Source organism: Oncorhynchus keta, chromosome 28, assembly GCF_023373465.1.
Source record: "Oncorhynchus keta strain PuntledgeMale-10-30-2019 chromosome 28, Oket_V2, whole genome shotgun sequence".
Lineage (NCBI taxonomy): Eukaryota > Metazoa > Chordata > Actinopteri > Salmoniformes > Salmonidae > Oncorhynchus > Oncorhynchus keta.
In genome coordinates this window covers 27739843-27766473 of record NC_068448.1, presented here as the reverse complement: position 1 = coordinate 27766473, position 26631 = coordinate 27739843, and the positions used below count along the sequence as shown (strand labels likewise).

At 41.6% G+C, this 26631-nt stretch overlaps 2 protein-coding genes across 11 annotated transcripts in view; one reads left to right on the top strand and one right to left on the bottom strand.

The window, feature by feature from the left end:
- On the top strand, positions 1-26288 carry LOC118360940 (matrix metalloproteinase-23-like). 2 transcript variants are annotated; one of them, XM_035740534.2, is made up of 8 exons: positions 1-387; positions 13431-13566; positions 16624-16763; positions 17228-17395; positions 20719-20883; positions 21237-21347; positions 22254-22380; positions 22537-26288. In XM_035740534.2, exons 2-8 carry the CDS (start codon positions 13454-13456, stop codon positions 22709-22711), a joined length of 999 nt encoding a protein of 332 aa, XP_035596427.1. In that variant the 5' UTR covers positions 1-387; positions 13431-13453; the 3' UTR covers positions 22712-26288. The 2 variants fall into 2 exon arrangements, with proteins under 2 accessions (XP_035596427.1, XP_035596426.1); XM_035740533.2 differs by having other exon boundaries at positions 13427-13566.
- LOC118360938 (cyclin-dependent kinase 11B-like) overlaps positions 23974-26631 on the bottom strand; it is a 33362-nt gene continuing 30704 nt past the window's right edge. For all 9 annotated transcript variants that reach the window (XM_035740524.2, XM_035740522.2, XM_035740528.2 and 6 more), the window contains 2 exons: positions 24855-25044; positions 23974-24635 (listed from right to left, as the gene is read on the bottom strand). In XM_035740524.2, coding sequence (XP_035596417.1) covers positions 24543-24635; positions 24855-25044 — 283 coding nt within the window. In that variant the 3' untranslated portion in view covers positions 23974-24542. The remainder of the gene's footprint in view (positions 24636-24854; positions 25045-26631) is intronic.

The following is a 26631-nucleotide window of genomic DNA, read 5'->3' as shown; positions in this document are numbered from 1 at the left end:
CAGTGCGGAATAGCGCTGCGCCGGAGGGTTGTATAGCTGCAGACTTTTTGATGTAGCTTTGAGCTGGCGGTGGGTGACAAAGGATTCCACAACCCATTCCACTGGACTGTGCTTGCCACGGTTATCCTCAATTGAAAATATTGTGTTCAAATAAAAGGATGCAATGGATGGCCGTTGATATCCATGGGGATAGATGGTGGTGAAATTGACTGGTCTGTCTTTGTTGAGGGAATTTTTCTGGAAGGTGATATCGCAACGATGGTGTGTCAGACGTTCAGAAGTTTACAAAGAGGCGATGTCAGTGCTCCTTTGCTTGCTGTGACGGTGCTTGGGGTTCTGTTCGCAGGGATGCAAGAAACCACAGCATTTCCCACCTGGAGAATAGAGGTATGGTGTGACAATTCCACTTTCTAACGGCATACCTCCTATCGCACCGGTTCATTCAGTTTGTATACTGGGCAGGTTAAGAGAACCACATTGCTGGAATAAGTTATGATCAAGACGTTGGATGTTGAAAACCATTCAGGACCAAAACAATCCTTTCATTTGAAAAAAACATCTGTGTCTACCAAGATATATGCTTTGTGACAGCTGTTGGACAACAGTAACTTTTAAATAAAATAATGTCATTGTAATATTAAGCACATTTTTCGTTAGACGGTAAAGAACTGTAGCCCACTATGACTTCATTAGATATAAATCGAAATGCCTTTTCATAATCATTAATTATGCACGAGATAATGTAGCCTTTTCCAATTCAATAATTGGAGGAATTCCAATTTTGATGGTGCAATAAAATTGTAGGCCTTCAAAATAGGCTACCTATCCATTACAGTTAGTGGAAAATATTCATATTAAGGACAAAAATCAATTATGGATTTGAATATGGATTGGATGGTTTCATCCAACTGGGCACACACTTATTGAGTCAACGTTGTTTCCACGTCATTTCAAATCAAATAAAATGTTATTCTTCACATGCTTGGTAAACAACAGGTGTAGACTAACCATAAAATGCTTATTTCTGGTCCAACAACAATGCAGAGAGAAAGAAAATAGAGAAATAATAGAAAAGTGAAACACATAATAATAAAAATAATAATAGCTACACAATGAGTAAAGATTTGGATATATACAAAGTAGAGGTCGACCGATTAATCAGAATGCCCGATTAATTAGGGCCGATTTCAAGTTTACATAACAATCGGAAATCGGTATTTTTGGACACCGATTTGGCCGATTTTTATTATTATTATTTTTTTTACACACCTTTATTTAACTAGGCAAGCCCGTTAAGAACACATTCTTATTTTCAATGACGACCTAAGAACGGCGGTTTAACTGCCTTCTTCAGGGGCAGAACGACAGATTTTTACCTTGTCAGCTCGGGGATTCAATCTTGCAACCTTACGGTTAACTAGTCCAATGCTCTAACCACCTGCTTTACATTGCACTCCACAAGGAGCCTGCCTGTTATGCGAATGCAGTAAGAAGCCAAGGTAAGTTGCTAGCTAGCATGAAACTTATCTTATAAAAAACATTCAATCAATCAATCATAATCACTCGTTAACTACACATGGTTGATGATATTACTAGTTTATCTAGCGTGTCCTGCGTTGCATATAACCGATGAGGTGCGTATTCGCGAAAAAGGACTGTTGTTGCTCCAACGTGTACCTAACCATAAACATCAATGCCTTTCTTAAAATCAATACAGATGTATATCTTTTTAAACATGCATATTTTGTTAATATTGCCTGCTAACATGAATTTCTTTTAACTAGGGAAAATGTGTCACTTCTCTTTAACTTAAAGACCCTTGCGCCCTTCGGTCTCAATGTAGACTTTGATCTGAAGCCATTCTTGTGATTATTGTGACTTTGCCATTGTAATTGTTTGTAAGCATGTGTAGTCAAATTAATCTAGGATCGTATGCAATCCATTTGTTGTTTGTATGCTGTTCTTTGTATGACATTTTAATATTTGATAATTAACCAATGATATTAGGCCACTCTTGACCATGATTACAGACACCTGTGTCTTTTGACACTACATAAACGAGTCATCCCACAGTGTTTGGGATTATACCCTGATGAAGACAGAAACGTTGGTAATTACATTTTGTATCTGAGCTCCTAGAGTGTGCGGCTCTCTTTTATTTTCACGTAATTATGACATAACATTGAAGGTTGTGCAATGTAACAGGAATATTTAGACTTATGGATGCCACCCGTTAGATAAAAAACAGAACGGTTCCGTATTTCACTGAAAGAATAAACATTTTGTTTTCGAGATGATAGTTTCCGGATTTGACCATATTAATGACCTAAGGCTCGTATTTCTGTGTGTTATTATGTTATAATTAAGTTTTTATGATTTGATAGAGCAGTCCGACTGCGTGATGGTAGGTACCAGCAGGCTCGTAAGCATTCATTCAAACAGCACTTTCGTGCGTTTTGCCAGCAGCTCTTCGCAATGCTTCAAGTATTGCGCTGTTTATGACTTCAAGCCTATCAACTCCCGAGATTAGGCTGGTGTAACCGATGTGAAATGGCTAGCTAGTTAGCGGGGTGCGTGCTAATAGCGTTTCAAAAGTCACTCGCTCTGAGACTTGGAGTAGTTGTTCCCCCTTGCTCTGCAAGGGCCGCGGAGCGATGGGTAACACTGCTTCGAGGGTGGCTGTTGTCGATGTGTTCCTGGAGCGAGGAGAGGGACGGAAGCTATACTGTTACACTGGCAATACTAAAGTGCCTATAAGAAAATCCAATAGTCAAAGGTATATGAAACAAATCGTATAGAGAGAATAGTCCTATAATTCCTATAATAACTACAACCTAAAACTTCTTACCTGGGAATATTGAAGACTCATGTTAAAAGGAACCCCCAGCTTTCATATGTTCTGAGCATGGAACTTAAACTTAAGCTTTCTTACATGGCACATATTGCACTTTTACTTTCTTCTCCAACACTTTGTTTTTGCATTATTTAAACCAAATTGAACATGTTTATTTATTTGAGGCTAAATTGATTTATTGATGTATTATATTAAGTTAAAATAAGTGTTCATTCAGTATTGTTGTAATTGTCATTATTACAAATAAATATACATTTTTAAAAAAATCGGCCGATTAATAAGTATCAGCTTTTTTGTTGTTGTTTGGTATCGGCATTGAAAAATCATAATCGGTCGACCTCTAATACAAAGGGTACCAGTACCGAGTCAATGTGTCCGGGTACGAGGTAATTGAGGTAGATATGTACATATAACTAGAAATAAAGTGACAGATGGTAAACCGCAGCTTATGTGATGAGTCAAAAAAGTTAGTGCAAAAATGGGCAAAGCAGATAGTCCGGGTAGCTATTTGCTTAACTATTTAACAAACTATTTAGCAGTCTTATGGCTTAGGGGTAGAAACTGTTCAGGGTCCTGTTGGTTCGAGACTTGGTGAATTGATAGGGCTTGCCGTGCGATATCAGAGGGAACAGTCTGACTTGGGTGGCTGGAGTCTTCTAAAATGTTTAGGGCCTTCCTCTGACATCGCCTGGGTATAGAGGTCCTGGATGGCACTTTTGTATTTTTTAAATTTGATTGAACCTTTATTTAACTAGACAAGTCAGTTAAGAACAAATTCTTATTTACAATGACGGCCTTCCAAGAGGCAAAAGGCTTTCTGCGGGGACGGGGGCTGGGATAAAACATTTAAATGTAGGACAAAACACACATCACGACAAGAGAGACACCACAAACTACATAAAGAGAGACCTAAGACAAATCAAATAAGAAAAACATGTTTAAGTAAAAAATAGATAAGTTTAAAAAAAATTACTCAATAAAAGTATCAAATAATTCAACAGCAGCAGTCAAACAATAATAGCAATAGCAAGGCTATATATACAGGGGGCACCAGTACAGAGTCAATGTGTGGGGGCACCGGTTAGTTGAGGTAATTGAGGTAATATGTACATGTAGATAGAGTTAAAGTGACCATGCATAAATAATAAACAGAGAGCACAAAAGAGTGGTCTGGGTAGCCCTTTGATTAGCTGTTCAGAAGGTAGAAGCTTTTAAGAAGCCTTTTGGACCTAGACTTGGCGCTCCAGTGCCGCTTGCCGTGCAGTAGCATAGAGATCAGTCTATGACTAGGGTTGCTGGAGTCTTTGACAATTTTTAGGGCCTTCCTCTGACACCGTCTGGTATAGAGGTCCTGGATGGTGGGAAGCTTGGCCCCAGTTATGTACTGTGCCGTACACACTACCCTCTGTAGTGCCTTGCGGTCAGAGGTCGAGCAGTTGCCATACTAGGCAGTGATGCAGCCAGTCAGGATGCTCTCAATGGTGCAGCTGTAGAACCTTTTGAGGATCTGAGGACCATTGCCAAATCTTTCCTTCTCCTGGGGGGGAATAGTCTTTGTCATGTTTGTTGGTGATGTGGACTCCAAGGAACTTGAAGCTCTCAACCTGCTCCACTGCAGCCCCGTCGATGAGAATGGGGGCGTGCTCGGTCCTTCTTTTCCTGTAATCTACAATCATCTCTTTTGACTTGATCACTTTGAGGGAGAGTTTGTTGTCCTGGCACCACACGGCCAGGTCTCTTACCTCCTCCCTGATGTTTGTCTCATCGTCGTCAGTCTGCAAACTTAATGATGGTGTTGGAGTCGTCCGCGGCCACGCAGTCGTGGGTGAACAGGGAGTGCAGGAGGGGACTAAGCATGCACCCTTGAGGGGCCCCTGTGTTGAGGGTAAGCGTGGTGGATGTGTTATTGCCTACCCTCACCACCTGGGGGCATCCCTTCAGGAATTCCCAGGGTCCTTAGCTTAGTGATGAGATTGGAGGGCACTATGGTGTTGAACGCTGAGCTGTAGTCAATGAACAGCATTCTCATGTCAGTGTTCCTTTTGTTCAAGTGGGAGGGCAGTGTGGAGTGTAATATAAATGGTGTTATCTGTGGATCTGTTGGGGTGGTATGCAAATTGGACAAGTAACAATGTTCATTACAGCAACATGGGCAAAGGTACAGGACGGCAGGCAGGCCCAGGGTCAGGGGCAGGCAGAGTGGTGTCGTGGAAATTTCCTGTATTTACCAAATCATGAGAGCAAACCACATACAAATCAGAGTTATCATAAAGTCCATCTTTAATGATATGAGCTCCATCACAACCCTGTTACTCTCAGATCAATTCAGTGTCTATCAATGGATTCTCTGAGAGACCGTTACACATTGCAACTGAGATCCTTTATAGCAAAGACACACATAGCCAGACAGCATTGGCCATAATTTATCGTTCAGTCTCCTAAACTATGTTCTTTTCTCGCTCTCAGAACCATAAACCAAATCCTCATATCAACAGGCATATATCAAATCCACCCCTCCTTGACAAGATCACAGAGACACATTGACTAGCACACAGACATTGTGGAGCCAAGAGATACATGCTTGACCTCTCCCCTCTCTGCGGCCCAAGTAACTTGACAGAGAACAGATGACTGCAAACCCGGCCACAGTATTATACAAAAATAAACATTCTGATGAGAAGTAACTTACAAACATATGATGAATATAAAACATCTTACCTATGTTACCAACTAATTCTGATTATTCCCCAACAGTGGTCAGGCGGGCGGGCTCAGGGTCAGGACAGGCAAGTATCAAAACCAGGAGGATGAGAAAAGAGAGATGGGGGAAAGCAGGCGCGGATTCAAAAAATGCTGGTTGACTTGACAAACAAGACGAACTGGCAACAGACAAACAGAGAACACCGGTATAAATACACAGGGGATAATGGGGAAGATGGGCGACACCTGAATGGGAGTGCAGACAATCACAAAGACAGGTGAAACAGATCAGGGTGTGACAATCACAAGAGTGTCACACCCTGACCTTAGAGAGCTGTTTTATTTCTCTATTTGGTTAGGTTGGGGTATGATGTGGGGTGGGCATTCTATGTTTTCTGTTTCTATGTTTTGGCTTGGTATGGTTTTCAATCAGGGACAGCTGTCTGTCGTTGTCTCTGATTGGGAATCATACTTAGGCAGCCTGTTTTGCCACCTTAGTTGTGGGTAGTTGACTTTGTTAGTGGCCTGTATAGCCCTCGTAAGCTTCACGTTCGTTTTGTCGTTTCTTGTTTTTGTTGGCGACATTCATAAATAAAATAAATGTACGGTCACCATGCTGCACCTTGGTACGGTCATTTCCACCCTGACGACGATCGTGACAAAGAGCCTGACTTGCTTGTATGAGCAACAACAATTCTTATTGTATTGTAGCTATTATAAACATTGTTTGATCTGGCTGAAGTCTTTACCATCCCTTATACCAAGTTAGCTATTCTAAAAGTGTCTACTATTATTCATAAATTCTTTGTCCATTTTTAGTTGTTTTCCCCAGGAATAAATGGCGTAACAGTTTGACAAGGGTACAGCTTGCCTTAGAACAACATGTACTGTAGCTTCAAGTAATCATGATTTAGGGCCAGGCTACATGGACATATCTCAAGTTACTCCAACTTAAGTGCAATGCCTGCTCCAGCTTGTAGCCTATGTCCTCTTCTTTTGTAGTGTATGTTTCCTTGACTCCGTTATCAGTGTGTCAGGAAGTCTTCAGTCTTCTGCAGGGCTCCTCTGCTGTTAGTCTGGGAGTATAGTCCACAGCTCTTGGCAAAGCTCTTGTTTTCCAGAGGATTAAGGAACATTGGAAATCTTGAAGGAATGTTTAGTGTTTACATAATTTCTCTCTGAAGAAATGTTTCCTTTTCATACAGATATTTTACCAGTATAGATTCTGATTTATCAAATAGCCAATTCTTTAGGTTCTATTTCGACTGTATTTGTATGTAAGTTTGAAAATATTTTATATAAACAATGCAACGAGGTCAGGTCGTGTTGGTCCAATACCTTATCGTTGATGGTAAGGTGTTTGTTGAGTAGAGCTGTCGATAGGCTAAATGAGCTTATTCACTTGTCATAAAAGTCACCTGTCACAAAGTCACCTAAAGTTATTTGGATAATCACTCATACAGTGTATACTTTAACTGTATATTTTACGTTCTATTACTATTATGTAATAACAACATAGTCACAAAATATTTCTATTGGCTCTGAAATAGAAAACACCAAGCTGGCCTCTTTCAAGGCTGTAAAACAAGAGTAGAATCCAGGTGTTATTATTGGGAGAGTCTTATTTGTCCTTCTCCAAAGGGACATCAGACATACTGTATCTGCAAAATGTATCATACTTAAAGTTTGGAAAGCCGTTTTACTGCTGACCACTTTCTTTTTCCACAAGATGGAATGCCCTCGCATGAAAAAGTAATGCCTAACATTCACATGCAAGGCATTGGAGTAATAACCTGAAGTTATGTGCTGTAGTAACTGCAGAATTACAATAGAGATTAATATCCTCAGCTGGTCAAGTCAAGCAAGAACTCTTGCAGCATGGGACTGTTTCTTGTTTTGATTTTGAACATGAGATTGATACCTATCAATACTGTATAAATGAATACCATAAATCACAACGGTCAGTTCAACTAACAGTCTTAGTAGATTACAGTACGAAGTTACGGACACACAGGTTCAGACTTGACCTGGTAACACTTTACTTGAAGGGGTATAAATAAGACACTCAAAAGAGTTTTCAAAATAAAAGTTAATTTTCATTACGGTACTAAAAGTCTCGAAGTAACACTGAAATAGATTTTTATTTATCCATTGTACAACAGAAGTTTGTACAATGAAATTTGTACAATGGATCAGAACACATATTTTTGGCTTATTTTAGCCATAGAACATACTGTAGGCTTAACATTACATTATTGTACCAGGAAAAACGCTGTAGACCTAACATTACATTATTGTACCAGAAAACACACTGTAGGATGAACATTACATTATTGTACCAGAAAACACACTTTTAGGCCGAACATTACATTATGGTAGCAGAAAACTGTAGGCCTGACATTACATTATTGTACCAGAAAACACGCTGTAGGTCTAACATTACATTATTGTACCAGAAAACTCGCTGTAGGTCTAACATTACATTATGTTTGCAGAAAACCGTAGGCCTAACATCACATTATTTTTGCAGAGAACACGCTGAAGGCCTAACATTACATAACTGTAGCAGAGAACACGCTGTAGGCCTAACATTACATTACTGTAGCATAGAGCACGCTGTAGGCCTAACATTATTAGACTTCCGGCGCCGACAGAGATGGCCGCCTCGCTTCGCGTTCCTAGGAAACTATGCCGTTTTTTGTTTTTCTACGTGTTATTTCTTACATTAGTACCCCAGGTCATCTTAGGTTTCATTACATACAGTCGAGAAGAACTACTGAATATAAGATCAGCGTCAACTCACCATCAGTACGACCAAGAATATGATTTTCGCGACGCGGATCCTGTGTTCTGCCTCTCAACCAGGACAACGGAATGGATCCCATGCGGCGACCCAAAAAAACGACTCCGTAAAAGAGGGAAACGAGGCGGTCTTCTGGTCAGACTCCGGAGACGGGCACATCGTGCACCACTCCCTAGCATTCTTCTCGCCAATGTCCAGTCTCTTGACAACAAGGTTGATGAAATCCGAGCAAGGGTAGCATTCCAGAGGGACATCAGAGACTGTAACGTTCTTTGCTTCACGGAAACATGGCTCACTGGAGAGACGCTATCGGAGGCGGTGCAGCCAGCGGGTTTCTCCACGCATCGCGCCAACAGAAACAAACATCTTTCTGGTAAGAAGAGGGGCGGGGGCGTATGCCTTATGGCTAACGAGACATGGTGTGATGAAAGAAACATGCAGGAACTCAAATCCTTCTGTTCACCTGATTTAGAATTCCTCACAATCAAATGTCGACTGCATTATCTACCAAGAGAATTCTCTTCGATTATAATCACAGCCGTATATATTCCCCCCCCAAGCAGACACATCGATGGCTCTGAACAAACTTTATTTGACTCTGCAAACTGGAATCCATTTATCCGGAGGCTGCATTCATTGTAGCTGGGGATTTTAACAAGGCTAATCTGAAAACAAGACTCCCTAAACTTTATCAGCATATCGATTGCGCAACCAGGGGTGGAAAAACCTTGGATCATTGTTACTCTAACTTCCGTGACGCATATAAGGCCCTGCCCCGCCCTCCTTTCGGAAAAGCTGACCACGACTCCATTTAGTTGATCCCTGCCTACAGACAGAAACTAAAACAAGAAGCTCCCACGCTGAGGTCTGTCCAACGCTGGTCCGACCAAGCTGACTCCACACTCCAAGACTGCTTCCATCACGTAGATATTCAATCAATCCCTATACCAGTCTGCTGTTCCCACATGCTTCAAGAGGGCCACCATTGTTCCTGTTCCCAAGAAAGCTAAGGTAACTGAGCTAAACGACTACCGCCCCGTAGCACTCACTTCCGTCATCATGAAGTGCTTTGAGAGACTAGTCAAGGACCATATCACCTCCACCCTACCTGACACCCTAGACCCACTCCTATTTGCTTACCGCCCAAAGAGGTCCACAGACAATGCAATCTCAACTACACTGCACACTGCCCTAACCCATCTGGACAAGAGGAATACCTATGTGAGAATGCTGTTCATCGACAACAGCGCGGCATTCAACACCATAGTACCCTCCAAGCTCGTCATCAAGCTCCCTGGGTCTCGACCCCGCCTTGTGCAACTGGGTACTGGACTTCCTGACGGGCCGCCCCCAGGTGGTGAGGGTAGGCAACAACATCTCCACCCCGCTGATCCTCAACACTGGGGCCCCACAAGGGTGCGTTCTGAGCCCTCTCCTGTACTCCCTGTTCACCCACGACTGCGTGGCCACGCACGCCTCCAACTCAATAATAAAGTTTGCGGACGACACAACAGTGGTAGGCTTGATTACCAACAACGACGAGACGGCTTACAGGGAGGAGGTGAGGGCACTCGGAGTGTGGTGTCAGGAAAATAACCTCACACTCAACGTCAACAAAACTAAGAAGATGATTGTGGACTTCAGGAAACAGCAGAGGGAACACCCCCCTATCCACATCGATGGAACAGTAGTGGAGAGGGTAGTAAAGTTTTAAGTTCCTCGGCATACACATCACAGACAAACTGAATTGGTCCACTCACACAGACAGCATCGTGAAGAAGGCGCAAGCAGCGCCTCTTCAACCTCAGGAGGCTGAAGAAATTCGGCTTGTCACCAAAAGCACTCACAAACTTCTACAGATGCACAATCGAGAGCATCCTGGCGGGCTGTATCACCGCCTGGTACGGCAACTGCTCCGCCCACAACCGTAAGGCTCTCCATAGGGTAGTGAGGTCTGCACAACGCATCACCGGGGGCAAACTACCTGCCCTCCAGGACACCTACACCACCCGATGTTACAGGAAGGCCATAAAGATCATCAAGGACAACAACCACCCGAGCCACTGCCTGTTCACCCCGCTATCATACAGGTGCATCAAAGCTGGGACCGAGAGACTGAAAAACAGCTTCTATCTCAAGGCCATCAGATTGTTAAACAGCCACCACTAACATTGAGTGGCTGCTGCCAACACACTGACACTGACTCAACTCCAGCCACTTTAATAATGGGAATTGATGGGAAATTATGTAAAATTATGTAAAATATATCACTATATCACGGTCCTTCTGTAGCTCAGTTGGTAGAGCATGGCGCTTGTAACGCCACGGTAGTGGGTTCGATTCCCGGGACCACCCATACGTAGAATGTATGCACACATGACTGTAAGTCGCTTTGGATAAAAGCGTCTGCTAAATGGCATATATATATCACTAGACACTTTAAGCAATGCTACCTAATATAATGTTACATACCCTACATTATTCATCTCATATGCATACGTATATACTGTACTCTATATCATCTACTGCATCCTTATGTAATACATGTATCACTAGCCACTTTAACTATGCCACTTTGTTTACATACTCATCTCATATGTATATACTGTACTCGATACCATCTACTGTATCTTGCCTATGCTGCTCTGTACCATCACTCATTCATATATCTTTATGTACATATTCTTTATCCCCTTACACTGTGTATAAGACAGTAGTTTTGGAATTGTTAGTTAGATTACTTGTTGGTTATTACTGCATTGTCGGAACTCGAAGCACAAGCATTTCGCTACACTCGCATTAACATCTGCTAACCATGTGTATGTGACAAATAAAATTTGATTCGATTTGATTTACTGTAGCAGAGAATACGCTGTAGGCCTAACATTACATTACTGTAGCAGAGAACACGCTGTAGGCCTAACATTACATTACTGTAGCAGAGAACATGCTGTAGCCTAACATTACATTACTGTAGCAGAGAACACGCTGTAGGCCTAACATTACATTACTGTAGCAGAGAACACGCTGTAGGCCTAACATTACATTACTGTTGCAGAGAACACGCTGTAGGCCTAACATTACATTACTGTAGCAGAGAACACGCTGTAGGCCTAACATTACATTACTGTAGCAGAGAACACGCTGTAGGCCTAACATTACATTTATTATTGGTGCTCCAGGCCAGAACTTGCTTTAGGCCAGGTACTCGGTTTACTCCAGATTAGCTTTCTCCCAGATACGGTCACAGAAAAGTTATTAATTCGATAACAGAATATTAATCTTAAGGGCTGTCCTGCAGCATTGAAAAATCACAAGAGAGGATACAAAATAGTCAATGCAAACCGTCACTAACCGCTTACCCTGTGCTGCTCTCAGCGGTAAGTGACGGTGACATGAAGTGTGTCACAGGGTTGGGTACTGTGGCTGTAAGAATATACATTTCCACTGTACAATAGATACATAAAGATATATTTCAAGGGACTTTTATTTTGAAAACTTCTCACAAATGATGTTGAATAAATGTGTTATGAGGTTTGTTATTAATGATACTGCAACACTGTTATATAAAGGTATAAAGTTGTTACGTAACTGGTTTCATAAAGGTGTTATGCATGTGTTATCACTTAATTTTACTTAGGCTATCTCATTACATTACATTACATTTAAGTCATTTAGCAGACGCTCTTATCTCCACCGCACTGCATGTTTTTATTTCCAGTTTCTCGAGTTCCCTCCATGAATACTTCTGATCTTCCAGCTCATGTTGTTACTGATATTCTCCTTAGTTATTTGGTCAGGTTCAGACATTCCTAAGTCAAGTCAATCACATCATAATAATCTGACATAATACATTTTGCAGAGCTGATTTGATTGGTCGAAAAAAAACGATTAGTGAAAAAAATAACACAATTGGGCTGCCTGTGTAAATGCAGCCATCGACAGGAGATAAGAGCACTAACAGTGACAGAACACTAAGTACTAGCTATGGATAGTTCATAACTATAATTTCCCATCCTGATATCGCTGCACTGGCTCCCCGTCTCATTCCGGATTGAATTCAAACCCCTCCTGCTGACTTTCCGGTGTATTCATGACAATGCCCTTCCTTATCTCAAAGAACTGAGCTCCCTCCAAAACCCCACCCGCACCCTCAGGTCAAATGATAGCCTGCTCCTCCATGACCCCATGTTTGGTAAAAAATGTGTTCCTTGGGGGATCAGGCTTTCAGCCTCTGGAATGCCCTCCCGGCCGAAAAACGTTTCTCTTTAGGAAGGCTTTCTATTGATAGCTGTGCTCCTTGTTGTCCTTGTTCCTTGTAGTTTCAGCTGTGATCTTTGTGTCAGTTGCCCCGTCTAGTTGTGTCAATATTTGTTCTTCTATTTGGTAAAACATTTGTATTTTATGCACTTTGAGATTATTCTGTAAAATGAAAATGAAATTATTATTATAAACACAAAGACAACACTCTACGTTATAATTTTATTTTTTAAAAAACAGCTAACACAGAACATATCCATCACTTTCCTTAAAGATTCTCCTTTGATTATTTGACAAATGACTTTCCCACAAAGTTCTGGAAACCCAAATTAGTTAGCTGGGAATCCAGAACATGATCATAAATATAAATGAAATCTGGATGGTGAAGTAACACAAGCACGTGCACAGATAAGGCTCGACTTGTGTAGAGGCTAGACCTGTGCATTAACCTTCCATGCTCTAATACTTGATATATTTTCTTTGTAAACTGTTTTTTAATTGTTGTTCTGAACCCAGTGCCCATAAGTCATCATTAAATTCAAGTAAATTATGTTGAATTTAATTAGCCATTAAGATGTGGCCATCTATTGCTTTTATTTAACTAAATAAGTCGTAATAGCTCAACGATTCTGTGAACACAGTTGCAAATATTTTTTAGGGGGCTTTTTTGTTGCTTGAGCACCACCCCCCAAAAAGTATGTGCATGGCCCTGATGTGACATCTGTGTCCAGTAGGTTGTAAATCCCTCCCTCGCTCCTAACTGGTTGACCCAAATCTCAGGTGGCTAATCTACATTTTTTTTGTCCAAGGAAGAAGCTCACACCTCCGGTGTGTTGATGATTGGGATTCGTAAAGATGCTCACTCGCAGGTTCTCCACCTCTCCAGGAACAAGCGCTACACCTTCACCCCTGAGAAACTCAAATGGGACAAGTTCAAGCTCACATACAAGTATGGAGATTGCTTTTTTCACTCCTTCCTTTCTAACCAAAGGATTACTGCCTAAAAAACAAAAGGAAATGCTGTTTTATTTGACTTCAGACATACAGTTGAAGTCGGAAGTTTACATACACCTTAGCCAAGTACATTTAAACTCAGTTTTTCACAATTCCTGACATTTAATCGTAGTACAAATTCCCTGTCTTAGGTCAGTTATGATCACCACTTTATTTTAAGAATGTGAAATGTCAGAATAATAGTAGAGGGAATGATTTATTTCAGCTTTTATTTCTTTCATCATATTCCCAGTGGGTCAGAAGTTTACATACACTCAATTAGTATTTGGTAATATTGCCTTTAGATTGTTTAACTTGGGTCAAACGTTTCGGGTAGCCTTCCACAACCTTCCCACAATAAGTTGGGTGAATTTTGGCCCATTCCTCCTGACAGAGCTGGTGTAACTGAGTCAGGTTTGTCGGCCTCTTGCTCGCACACGCTTTTTCAGTTCTGCCCACAAATTTTCTATAGGATTGAGGTCAGGGCTTTGTGATGGCCACTCCAATAACGTGACTTTGTTGTCCTTAAGCCATTTTGCCACAACTTTGGAAGTACGCTTGGGGTTATTGTCCATTTGGAAGACCCATTTGTGACCAAGCTTTAACTTCCTGACTGACGTCTTGAGATGTTGCTTCAATATATCCACATAATTTTCCTCCCTCATGATGCCATCTATTTTGTGTAGTGCACCAGTCCGTCCTGCAGCAAAGGACCCCCACAACATGATGCTGCCGCCCCTGTGCTTCCCGGTTGGATGGTGTTCTTCAGCTTGCAAGCATCCCCATTTTTCCTCTAAACACAACGATGGTTATTATGGCCAAACAGTTCTATTTTTGTTTCATTAGACCAGAGGACATTTCTCCAAAAAGTACAATTTTGTCCCCATGTGCAGTTTCAAACCATAGTCTGGCTTTTTTTATGGCGGTTTTGGAGCAGTGGCTTCTTCCTTGCTGAGCTGCCTTTCAGGTTATGTCTATATAGGACTCTTTTTACTGTGGATATAGATACTTTTGTACCTGTTTCCTCCAGCATCTTCACAGGGTCCTTTGCTGTTGTTCTGGGATTGATTTGCACTTTTCGCACCAAAGTACATTCATCTTTAGGGGACAGAACACGTCTCTTTTCTTGTGATACAGTGAGTTATAAGTTAAATAATCTGTCTGTAAACAATTGTTGGAAAAATTACTTGTGTCATGCACAAAGTAGATGTCCTAACCGACTTGCCAAAACTATAGTTTGTTAACAAGACATTTGTGGAGTTGAAAAACTAGTTTTAATGACTCCAACCTATGTGTATGTAAACTTCCGACTTCAACTGTATTTACGAGGGACAGTTGTCTTAGAGCTTTCATCAGAATTGGTGAATTTCAGGTGTTTTGATAGTGCCCATTGATTTACAGTGGCAAGAAAAAATATGTGAACCCTTTGGAATTACCTGGATTTCTGCATAAATTTGACATACATTTTGATCTGATCTTCATCTAAGTCTCAACAATAGACAAACACAGTGTGCTTAAACTAATAACACAAATTATTGTATTTTTCTTGTCTATATTGAATACATAATTTAAACATTCACAGTGTAGGTTGGAAAAAGTATGTGAACCTCTAGGCTAATGACTTCTCCAAAAGATAATTGGAGTCAGGAGTCAACTAACCTGGAGTCGAATCAATGAGACGAGATTGGAGATTTTGGGTAGAGCTGCCCTGCCCCATAAAATGTTTTGAGTTTGCTATTCACAAAAAGCCTTGCCTGATGTGAACCATGCCTCGAACAAAAAAAATCTCAGAAGACCTAAGATTAAGAATTGCTGCCTTGCATGAAGCTGGAAAGAGTTACGAAAGTATCTCTAAATGTCATTCCACAGAAGACAAACTGTCTGTAAATGGAGAAATTTCAGCACTCGTCTCCCTAGGAATGGCCATCCTGCAAAGATGACTGCAAGAGCACAGCACAGAATGCTCAATGAGGTTAAGAAGAATCTTAGAGTATCGGCTAAAGACTTACTGAAATCTCTGGAATATGCTAACATCTCTGTTGACGAGTCTACAATAAGTAAAACACTAAACAAGGATGCTGTTCATGGGAGGACACCATGGAAGAAGCCACTGCTGTCCAAAAAAACATTGCTGCACGTCTGAAGTTCGCAAAAGATCGCCTGGATGTTCCACAGCGCTACTGGCAAAATATTCTGTGGACAGATGAAACTAACGTTGTGTTGTTTGGAAGGAACACACAACACTATGTGTGGATAAAAATAGCCACAGCACACCAACATCAAAACCTAATCTGAACTGTAGACTATGGTGGAGGGATCGTCATGGTTTGGGGCTGCTTTGCTGCCTCAGGGCTTGGACCGTTTGCTATCATCGATGGAAAAATTAATTCCCAAGTTTATTAAAGACATTTTGCAGGAGAATGTGAGGCTATCTGTCTGCCAATTGAAGCTTAACAGAAGTTAGGTGATGCAACAACCCAAAGACAGAAGTAAATCAACAACAGAATGGCTTGAACAGAGGAAAATAAGCCTTCTGAAGAGGCCAAGTCAGTCCTGACCTCAAACCCGATTGAGATGCTGTGGCATGACCTCGAGAGAGCACCAGACATCCCAAGAGTATTGTGGAACTGAAACAATTTTGTTAAGAGGAAAGGTCCAAAGTTCCTCCTGACCATTGTGCAGGTCTGATCCGCATCTACAGAAAACATTTGGTTGAGGTTATTGATGCCAAAGGAGGGTTAACCTGTTATTAAATCCAAGGGTTCACATACTTTTCACACCCTGCACTGTGAATGTTTACACGGTGTTCAATAAAGACACAAAAAATTATAATTGTTTGTGTTATTAGTTTAAGCAGACTGTTTGTCTGTTGTTGTGACTTAGATGAAGATAAAATAACATTTTATGACCAATTTATGCAGAAATCCAGGTAATTCACAAACGTTTTCTTTCCACTGTAACTGTTATAATATGCCAAGTTGTTTCCCCAGATAATCACATTGTGTCTGTGCAGGCTGCTCTCTTTCCCAAGGAACCTGATGAATGCCAGTGACACTCGACGGGGTATCGCCAAAGCCTTCACTATGTGGAGTGACGTCTCACCCTTCAGCTTTAGAGAGGTTCCCGCTGACCAGGAGGCAGACATCAAGATAGGTGGGTGCACAACAAACATACTGTACCTAAAGCATATCAGGCATTATGACTGGCATATAGTCCTATTCTAGTACAAGGCCTACACAGTGAAATAGGTCTGAAATGCCATCAGCATTTGAATTGAACAAATCTGCCTCTACTGTATATTTATATAATGTCCAGTGTGAATTATGCCTGAGAAAGAGTCTTGAGCACCTTCAAGCATGTGTAATAATTTTCAAGTGCCCTAAATCATGCAGAAGCTGTCTCAGTGGGAGCACCACGGTCTGGGACTCTTGTTCCATAAATAATGTATTGGTGCAAATGTGAGAAATGTCTGTCATCCACAGGGGGATTGAAAAGTTTGTCCTTTGAAATCCATCATCTCCTAGACTGTATGTAGAATGAGAAAGAGGCTGAAAAGGCTAGAGGGTGTTTTGCCTCTTGGCTGCTCTGACTAAGGCACAGCTCTCTCTTTTTGGCAGGCTTCTACCCCATCAACCACACAGACTGTCTGCAGTCCTACTTGCACCACTGTTTTGACGGCATTACTGGCGAACTGGCCCACGCCTTCTTCCCCCCGACGGGGGAGATCCACTTTGACGACCATGAGTATTGGATTCTGGGAAACATGCGCTTCAGCTGGAAAAAAGGCATGTACCTTTTTCGTGAGTTTTTGTAAACTGCTGTTGTGGACTCAGCACCAAAGCTACTTGCAGGATGTCCAGCTCAATTATTGTCAGATGCACTGGGTTGAATAGTATACATTGTAGTAGACACTGTAGTTGGTAATTATGTCTTGAAGCTGGAAAAGTACACAGTGTAATACTGTTCCTAAATGTGTGATTGTTGTTTACTGTGAGTTTCGAGCAGGGATGGGCAACTGGCCCTTTTGAAGGCCCTCAGATCAATTTGGTTGTTTTTCTTTTGTTATGTCGGTCACTCAATTAGCCCATGTTAGCTAAACATTTTAGATTGGCAAATTATTCTAGCGGCCAGCTATCTAAACATGTAGTAATCAAGGTCGAATTAGAGCCAGGGGCCCTTTGGTTAGTCAAATAAATAGACACATTCAATCTATTCATCCAAACTGCTTGCGTACGTCAGCGGGCTTCTGCATAGCCAGGCTCTGAAAGAGAACTTGGTTGACACTTGTCTACTCATTGGTACTCAAGCAGATATCCACGTGGGTGACTGAAAGATGCACAAGGTCCAGTTGGGGGTGGTAAATGCTCCTTGAAGTTGGTTGCCAACCGCAATATAAAATCCACAGATGAAGGATGAACGAGGAGAGATTATTAAAAAACTAAAAACTAACTAGGTTTCTCCTTTTTATCTGTGAATTAATTGTCGGAGTAGAGAATAAACAATTTTGTATGACCATATGCATGTTAGGTAAAACAACAACCCAATATTTATCTCACCGGAAGAATTAACAGAAAGCTAGCTAAATGTCCATGAGTGTTTCATGTGTGTTTTGACTTGTCACCAAATTAATATAGTTGGTTCACAGTTGGTTTTGGTATTTTAACCTTTTCACAGTCCCAGTAAAGTCAAGGGGACTGAATCATTTCCCGAATATGGACTCAAAAGCAGAAGTAACTTCTTATTTTATTTGTATTTTTTTTATCTCCAATTGGTTAATGACATATTTACAAGGCTATTCTCAGCAGCAATAGCAGTTTTAAAAACACATCAATATTGTAATATTCCATATTAAATATCAATATTCCATAGGTTAATATGTAATATTCATTGTATGACACTGCAACAACTGGCATAGAACCCATACATGAATATGTACACACTCCCGAGTGGCGCAGCGGTATAAGGCACTGCATCTCAGTGCTTGAGGCGTCTACATTTTAGAAGGCTGTAACGCAACAAAATGTGGAAAAAGTCAAGAGGTCTGAATACTTTCCGCATGCACTGTATGTAAATTGTAAAGTATTTTGTCTGTAATGTCTTTTTCGTTATGTTTCGGACCACAGTAAGACCAGCTGTCGCCATTGGTGTTGGCTAATGGGGATCCTGGTAAATTAAAAACATGAACGTGTCTGGTCGGGATAAAAATAAACATGAGCACGCGGATGCACACGTGGAGCCGGTTTGGTTAGTGTGGCTTGTATTAGCAAATGTATACTACTGAACAAAGAAATATCAACATTTATAATCATCACTTGTGTTCAAACATATTAAGTAATCCAAACTGTACACTTCCATGAGAATTTGACCCCTGAGAGTGTGGCAGTTTGAACAAAACATAAAACCACAAGAAAACCATCAGAACATTTAAAATTCATGTTTTTTGCCCCACTGTCACTAACCACGTTTCAATCCACAGTTTTTATGAAAGTAAAGTAATGCTATTTAAAAAAGAAAAAATCACAAGTGTGATGGAAGCAGGAAGTGTCATTAAAATGTTCTAAATGTCGACAATTTGTTTGTTCGTCATGGTGGAAATTATATGTTGATACCATGTCGTCGAGGTAAATTTGCAGTCACTCAATGGTATGTTGTGTGGTCCTCCCACTGCAACATGGAACATCATGCACAGTTTAGCCTACAGGGTGGTGAAAGTGCACGGTGATGAGCTTATTCTACTTTCCAACCATTGCCCTTTATAATGAGTAGACCTTTTGTGGCCTCCAGCCCCAACAAAGTTGCCATCCATGGCTTAGAGCTTTGCAGCTTGTGCCGTTGTTGTTAAATCACCTGTATCTCAGTATCATCTTCTTCATCGACACTGATCTGAAAAGACAGGTATAGGTGAAAGCCATATGTTGTTGACCAACTCAGGACTAGCTTCCATATGTATAGTTCCTTTAGATACAATACATGACCAAAAGTATGTGGACACCTGATTGTCGAACATGTAATTCCAATATTATGGACATTAATATGAAGTTGGTCCCCCCTTTGCTACTATAACAGCCTCCACTCTTCTTGGAATGTTTTCCACTAAATGTTGGAACATTGCTGCGGGGACTTGCTTCCATTCAGCCACAAGAGCATTAATGAGGTTGGGCACTGATGTTGGGCGATGAGGCCCGACTCGCACTTGGTGTTCCAATTCATCCCAAAGGTGTTGAAGTCAGTACTCTGTGCAGGCCAGTCAAGTTCTTCCACACCAATCTTGACAAACCATTTCTTTATGGACCTCACTTTGTGCATGGGGGCATTGTCATGCTGAAACAGGAAAGGGCCTTCCCAAACTGTTGCCACAAAGTTGGAAGCACAGAATCATCTACTATGTCATTGTATGCTGTAGTGTTAAGATTTCCCTTCACTGGAACTAAGGGGCCTAGCCCGAACCATGAACAGGCAGTTTGGAACTCGGTAGTGAGTGTTGCAATCAAGGACAGACCATTTTTACAAGCTAAGCACTTCAGCACTCGGAGTTCCTGTTCTGTGAGCTAGTTAGGCCTACCACTTCGCGGCTGAGCCGTTTTTGCTCCTTCACAATAACAGCACTTACAGTTGACCGGGCAGGTCTAGCAGGGCAGAAATACTGACTTGTTGGAAAGGTGTTATCCTGTGACGGTACCACATTGAAAGTCACTGAGCTCTTCACTATGGGCCATTTTACTGACAATGTTTGTCTATGGAGATTGCATGGCAGTGTGCTCGATTTTATACACCTGTCAGCAACGGGTGTGGCTGAAATCCACTCATTTGAAGGGGTGTCCACATACTTTTGTATATATAGTGTATTTCTGTGGATGAGAAAAAGAAGAGGGAAAGGACTTTAGCCACTTTAGACTATCAGGATGCTCCCCAGGCTGCATCACATCCGGACGTGATTGGGAGTCCCATAGAGCGGCACACAATTGGCCCAGCGTCGTCTGGGTTTGGCCGGGATAGGCCGTCATTGCAAATAAGAATTTGTTCTTAACTGACTTGCCAAGTTAAAGGTTAAATAAAAATGTAAATAAATTGCTGAGACAGAATTAACAGTGTTGTGTTGTTTGTGCAGGGGTGTGGCTGACAGACTTGGTCCACGTAGCGGCTCATGAGATCGGCCACATCCTGGGCCTCATGCACTCCCTGAACCCTAAGGCCATCATGCACCTGAATGCAACTCTGACGGGGCGCAAGCTCATCACACAGGACGAGGTGTGGGGCCTGCACCGACTCTACGGTATGCCAAGCACCCACAAGCAAATAGCCCTGTATTACAGACTGAGAGAAACAATGGTGTAACATTGATTTGTAGCACAACAAATCTTTAAACTTTAAAGAACCAATTTATATTGGCTTTATAGATCATTCATTAAGTCTACAAGAGCACTACATAGCTGCTTCACAAATCATTTAGACGCAATACCATTGCCTGCTACAAGTAAATGTGGCATTAATGAGTATTGTCGAACCTCTTATAATACAGTGAGTTATTGTAAATGTGCAGCCAGATCGTCTTCCCAAATGTCTTTGCTGCTGCTAAAGTTGCTCCCTTGTTCCTCTCTCCCCACTCCTTCTCCTCCTCTCCTGTAGGATGTTTGGATAGATTATTTATCTGTCCAGCCTGGGCGCGGAAAGGCTATTGCGACAGTAAGCGCAAACTCATGCAGAAGCACTGCCCCTCCAGCTGTGATTTCTGTTACGGTAAGTGCAGCATTGCAGAGGAAAAAAGATTACTCTCAGTCTACTGGTGCAAGGAATTGCTCAGTACCGTTTGCCAAAGCAGCGAAACGCAGCCAAAAGTTCAGCCATGCAGAACCATGATGAAGGTTTGCAGCCCTCCTGATTTAAAAGCAGATTAGATACTTGCCACTGGAGTAGTCATTCACAAAGAATTACCTCCTGATCAGACCCAGTCTGCCTTACAGTAAGCGAGCAAAGAAGTCAGTGAGGCACCTCGACAGCTTGAATTCCCATAACCTCCACAGCTTATGACTCCTCCACCCCGGCATTGTTGTGGGTTTTCACGATTTTTGTGTGTAACAAGGGAGAACGTGGAGGAGTGAGGATACCATTCCTGGCTCCGAATCTGTTCCTCATTGTTGATTGGAAAACGTTGTACGGCTGTGGAAAATTCCAGAGTGACTCCAAACCACTGGAATTTCAGACTGTGGCTTGAGGGTTAGATACACGGAAGGTCAATTTGGGATTTTTGCAGCCCAAACTAGTGGCTGTCTTTTAAAAAGACTTCCAGCTAGTCATGAGGCACGTGTTCACACTGGCCTAAATTAACTATAAAGACAATGTCCATCGTCTACAAAAGGCTTCTGTCCGGTTCCAGTGACTTTTTTGATGCACAACATGGAGGTAGATATTACGCTTAATTTGAGTGCCTATGTCTTGGGGGATAATTTGAAGTTTAATGATCCAAAATTCCCACTCAGATCAGGGTATACAATTAGTAAGACAGCATTTTCTGGAATCTTAGTTGACTTTTTGGAGTAAACATTGCGAAATGAAAGCCATACTAAACCGAGTCATGTCTGGTTAAGACTTTATACAGAAGTGGATATCTCAGCCTTTAGCCTTGTGTTTCCTAACTCTCCTCAGAGTTCCCATTCCCCACTGTGGCCCCCACCCCCACACCCCAACGGACCAAACATAAGCTGGTGGCTGAGGGGAAGAAGCTCACCTTCCGATGTGGGAAGAAAATTGCAGCTAAGAAAGGCAAAGTATAGTGAGTATGGCTTATTTAGTCCCGACATCACTTCGAACAAATCATGATATCCCACCAACAATAGATTAAATTGGAATGAATTTGACCCCAATCCTGATATTATGCGCTCTCTGAAAGTTTTTTCCAAGCTAGGTGTACTTACTTGTGTTTTCGTAGCTGGTACAAGGACGGAGAGCTTCTGGAGTACTCCCACCCTGGCTACCTCTCCCTAAAGGACGACCACATCAGTATTGTGGCCAATGCAATCAACGAGGGCACATACACCTGCATCGTGAGGAAAAAGAACAAGGTCCTCACCAACTACTCCTGGAGGGTACGTGTGCGCTTCTGAGGGCATTGCCACTCTCTGCACACAGAAGCACTGGGTATTAGCACAGAGACCGACCACACACACACGACCGCAGAAGATAATTCCTAGAAAGGAAGTTCCTCAGACCACTGCAATTTACTGCACCCTCTTGGGTACACTCAAAATGGCCACCAGTCCACCCATTGACTTGAATGTGGATGTCCGTTCTAGGAATTATATTTCCATGCACACGTTCGCTCACACAAACATTGCTTGGTCAAATGGGGACTGCACTCACTTGGGCACATATTTTAATGTATGTACGTTCTATTTCTAAACAATCATGGTATGTAAAAAAAAAAAGTCATGTATTTTCATATGTGCACAATAAACACTTCTGTGATCATTAGTAAATTGAATATTGATGTAAAATGACATTTTGTGACAATCGAGTACAAATTAGATTCTGTTATATTATGTGAACAACAGAATGTTCTTTGAAGTTAGAGGTCACAAACACTTACAGGCTAGCAAGTAACCTCAGACTTGAAATATTGTCCTGAAATGTTTTATAATTTTGCCTAACCTGGCTATATTAAGCCATGGGTAATGTATTCTAAAGCTACTGCCTCTTAATGCAGGTCATATAAATAATTTACTGTCTGAATTGAAGTTGGGTAAACCAAAAACAAACATTGTTTACAGTCACTGGAAATATTTAGACCTTTATTCACATATGGAACACCGCCGATATCTCGCTTGCTCAGCTATCCTTCAGGTGGAGCCAATACTTTCCCTCCAGAAGGTGTAGTTCCACTAACAGCTCCCTTTACATGCTCATTTGACACATCAGGTGTAATAATCCACAGAAGGGCTTAGGAGGGGACTCTCAGATAAAACTGATTTATGTACATTTCCATTTGTGTTGGTTCTAAAGAGTCTCCAGACGAGGGAACATTTTGCAACTGTTCCAGTCTGAGCAGCCAGCAGTCTCCCAGAAATGAGACTGCACTGTTTATTTTCCTCCAGCTAGAAATCAAATAATTTATTGGTTTAGTCCTAGAAATCGCAGCCACTTTAACAACAAAGACAAAAATCTGGGTCTCTTTTCCCTGAAAGAACAGCCCTGAGACAAAGTGTGCAGTGCAAAGAATGACATCACTCTTGGGACGGCTATTGAGCTGGATTCAACGCTGGGAACTTTTGGGGACTCGACTTCCCTTTTTATTTTTCCCTTTTGGCAGGCAGTGTGTGGTGCAGTTTGCTTAGCTTAGACAGCATTTATAAATACCAGCAAAAAGGTGGACAAATAAAAGACTCACATTTTATTTCTAGCAAAAACATGTCCCGGGTCAATGTAAGCCATCGGTTATACAGTAAAGTCCTTATAATATGATGGATCGACATGGCTCTAACACTGCTACATTATTATACAGTATCTCCAGTACTCAAGAAATACCAACGACTTCAACTCTGGTCCTCTTCAGCAGTGTAAAAAAGACAGAAAACAAAAAGCCAACATTAGCTAAGGTACAGACAAAATTGTAGTTAGGTTTTGACGCACAGTTGCCTCATTTCCATAAAAGTTAAACCTTGTCAGAATCGAGAAAATACTTTAAAAGTTCAATGGTTGGGATTCAGCCATATAGTTGGGAAAAAAGGGACCGTGTGTTTGTCCATCGTTCATATCATGTGACGACCAGTCTCCACCCTCACAGGGTGAGGGCAGTAAGCTGACCCTGACAACGGAAGCCATTACCCCAATGAGTCCAGCCACATAAAAAATGAAATGTCCCATGATTCTTGTCCGGTCAGCTGAACAGGCCAGTATGTCTCTTCCCATACGCAGGGTGTCCTGCCCTCCAGGCACAGCTCAGAACTTGAGGCTGAACCCTGGGCCCACGGCAGAAGCCCCTTGGTTGCTGGTAGTCAGATGGAAGCCTGAGTCTTTCAGGTCATCGTCACCCTGGAGAGAGGACAAGCCACACACATTAGCTGATGAGGCACATTGCCTTTATGCCAGGGAACTAATGAAATCTGGAAAAATAAGTATTAAGCAGTGGGAAGATGTGTCTTGACAACACACAGTAAAGTGCTGTAGGTCTACAATCTATCAAACACAGAAACCAAGCTCAGATGTCAAAACCTAGTTGACAGAGGGATGTAGAGTTAAACCCAGCCTCACCAGCTGACTGTAGCCCAGGCCTCCCTCGGGGGGGCGCGGGCTGGTGCCCCTCTTCACCCTCTGTTGCTCGCTCTTGGCTGGCCAGGTGGGGAACATGGAGGGGTCGATGGGCTGCGGTGTCTCCCGGAAATACTCGTGCTTCAGCGCCTCGTCCGATAGGATCCTCTTGCTGGGGCAGTAGGTGAGGAACCTAGTGGAAAGGGAAATAGTCAAGGCCAGGGACGGCAGAGGTCACTCAAAATGGCAGCACTTCTGCAATTAGGTGGTACTTGCATAACAAGACTTTAAATCTTCGTCATACTTCTGCACACTACTCTTCTTACTGTTTAAGCTAGAAACGGCATTCAAACTTAATTGTGCAGACTGGTCTGCTTTTTGATATTAATTAATTTGTGTGTCTTTTTGTCCATCCTCATAGACTATTATTCTAATGCTCCCAATTGGGGCGGCAGCGTAGCCTAGTGGTTAGAGCGTTGGACTAGTAACCGGAAGGTTGCGAGTTCAAACCCCCGAGCTGACAAGGTACAAATCTGTCGTTCTGCCCCTGAACAGGCAGTTAACCCGTCATTGAAAATAAGAATATGTTCTTAACTGACTTGCCTGGTTAAATAAAGGTAAAAAAAAAAAATTGTGACATCACTTCCAACCTCCATTCACTGTAAATGCAACAATTCATCTTGACACAAAATCAGCTACATTGACCATTTTGCCAAACCCTTACACAAAAAGTTAGAGGGTGAAACATCTTCCTCTACTTCGCTGCTATTCAAATCTGAAATAACAGAATTATCTGGTACCGGTTTAAGTGACTATCAACATTTTCTGTAACTTTTTATAAACTGACATTGACCACTTTCGAAACAGGTTAGACAAAAAGTTAGACGGTATGACATTTGTCTAATTCTTTGCTATTCAAATCAGGAATAAAGAACAGAAATATCTACTACCAATCAAGAGGTACAGCTGTTTTAGTAACCATGGAACTTTCAAATTATAAAAATGGGGGGATTAGCATGAGACGATGAGTAAACATTATGACTTTTGACACTAATCAGCTACCTTGACAACTTTTCTGAACAATTCGGTGTACACAAAAACTTCAAAAGGTATGGCACATTTGTCTACCTCTTCGATATTCAAATCTGAAATCAGAACAGCAGTAACTATTAATCATGCCACACACACCATCTACACCTTCAACCATAGATTCATTCCTTTATCATACCAATCAGTCCAACTTAACCTTGTTTTATCCCTCCATACATATGGTCTTCCATCCCTGTATCCTTTTTTTATTCACCTGTCCATTTATTTATCTATCCTGTCATAACTTTCTTTTAACAGCTTTTTTCTTTGATTAAGAAATGAATGTATGGTAGAAGTAAGGGATAAATGCTTGGGATAAAATAAAGTTTTTAAACGTGTTTTAAAGTTCATCAACGCCTCCTTGTCTTCTGTACTCTATTATTACAGTTAGCATATACTGTGGTATTAATGTAGGAGTGTAACAAAGTGTAGTAGGCTAGTCTGAGTGCAGTTACTTGTGATGAAATATGTGATCCAACTAATAAGGATCATAGTGTCCTCTATGAAAATAATCAGACCAATTGTTTTACTACATTTAACTTGGACCAAATTTAACTTATTGGCTTATGTAAAACATTTAAAACTTATTCCACTACCACAAAAATACTTGTAAAGAGTTAAAGTCCCATCAACCTTTCTTCATGGAAAATTACCATCTAGTCTGTATTAGAGCTTCTACAGAGCACATATG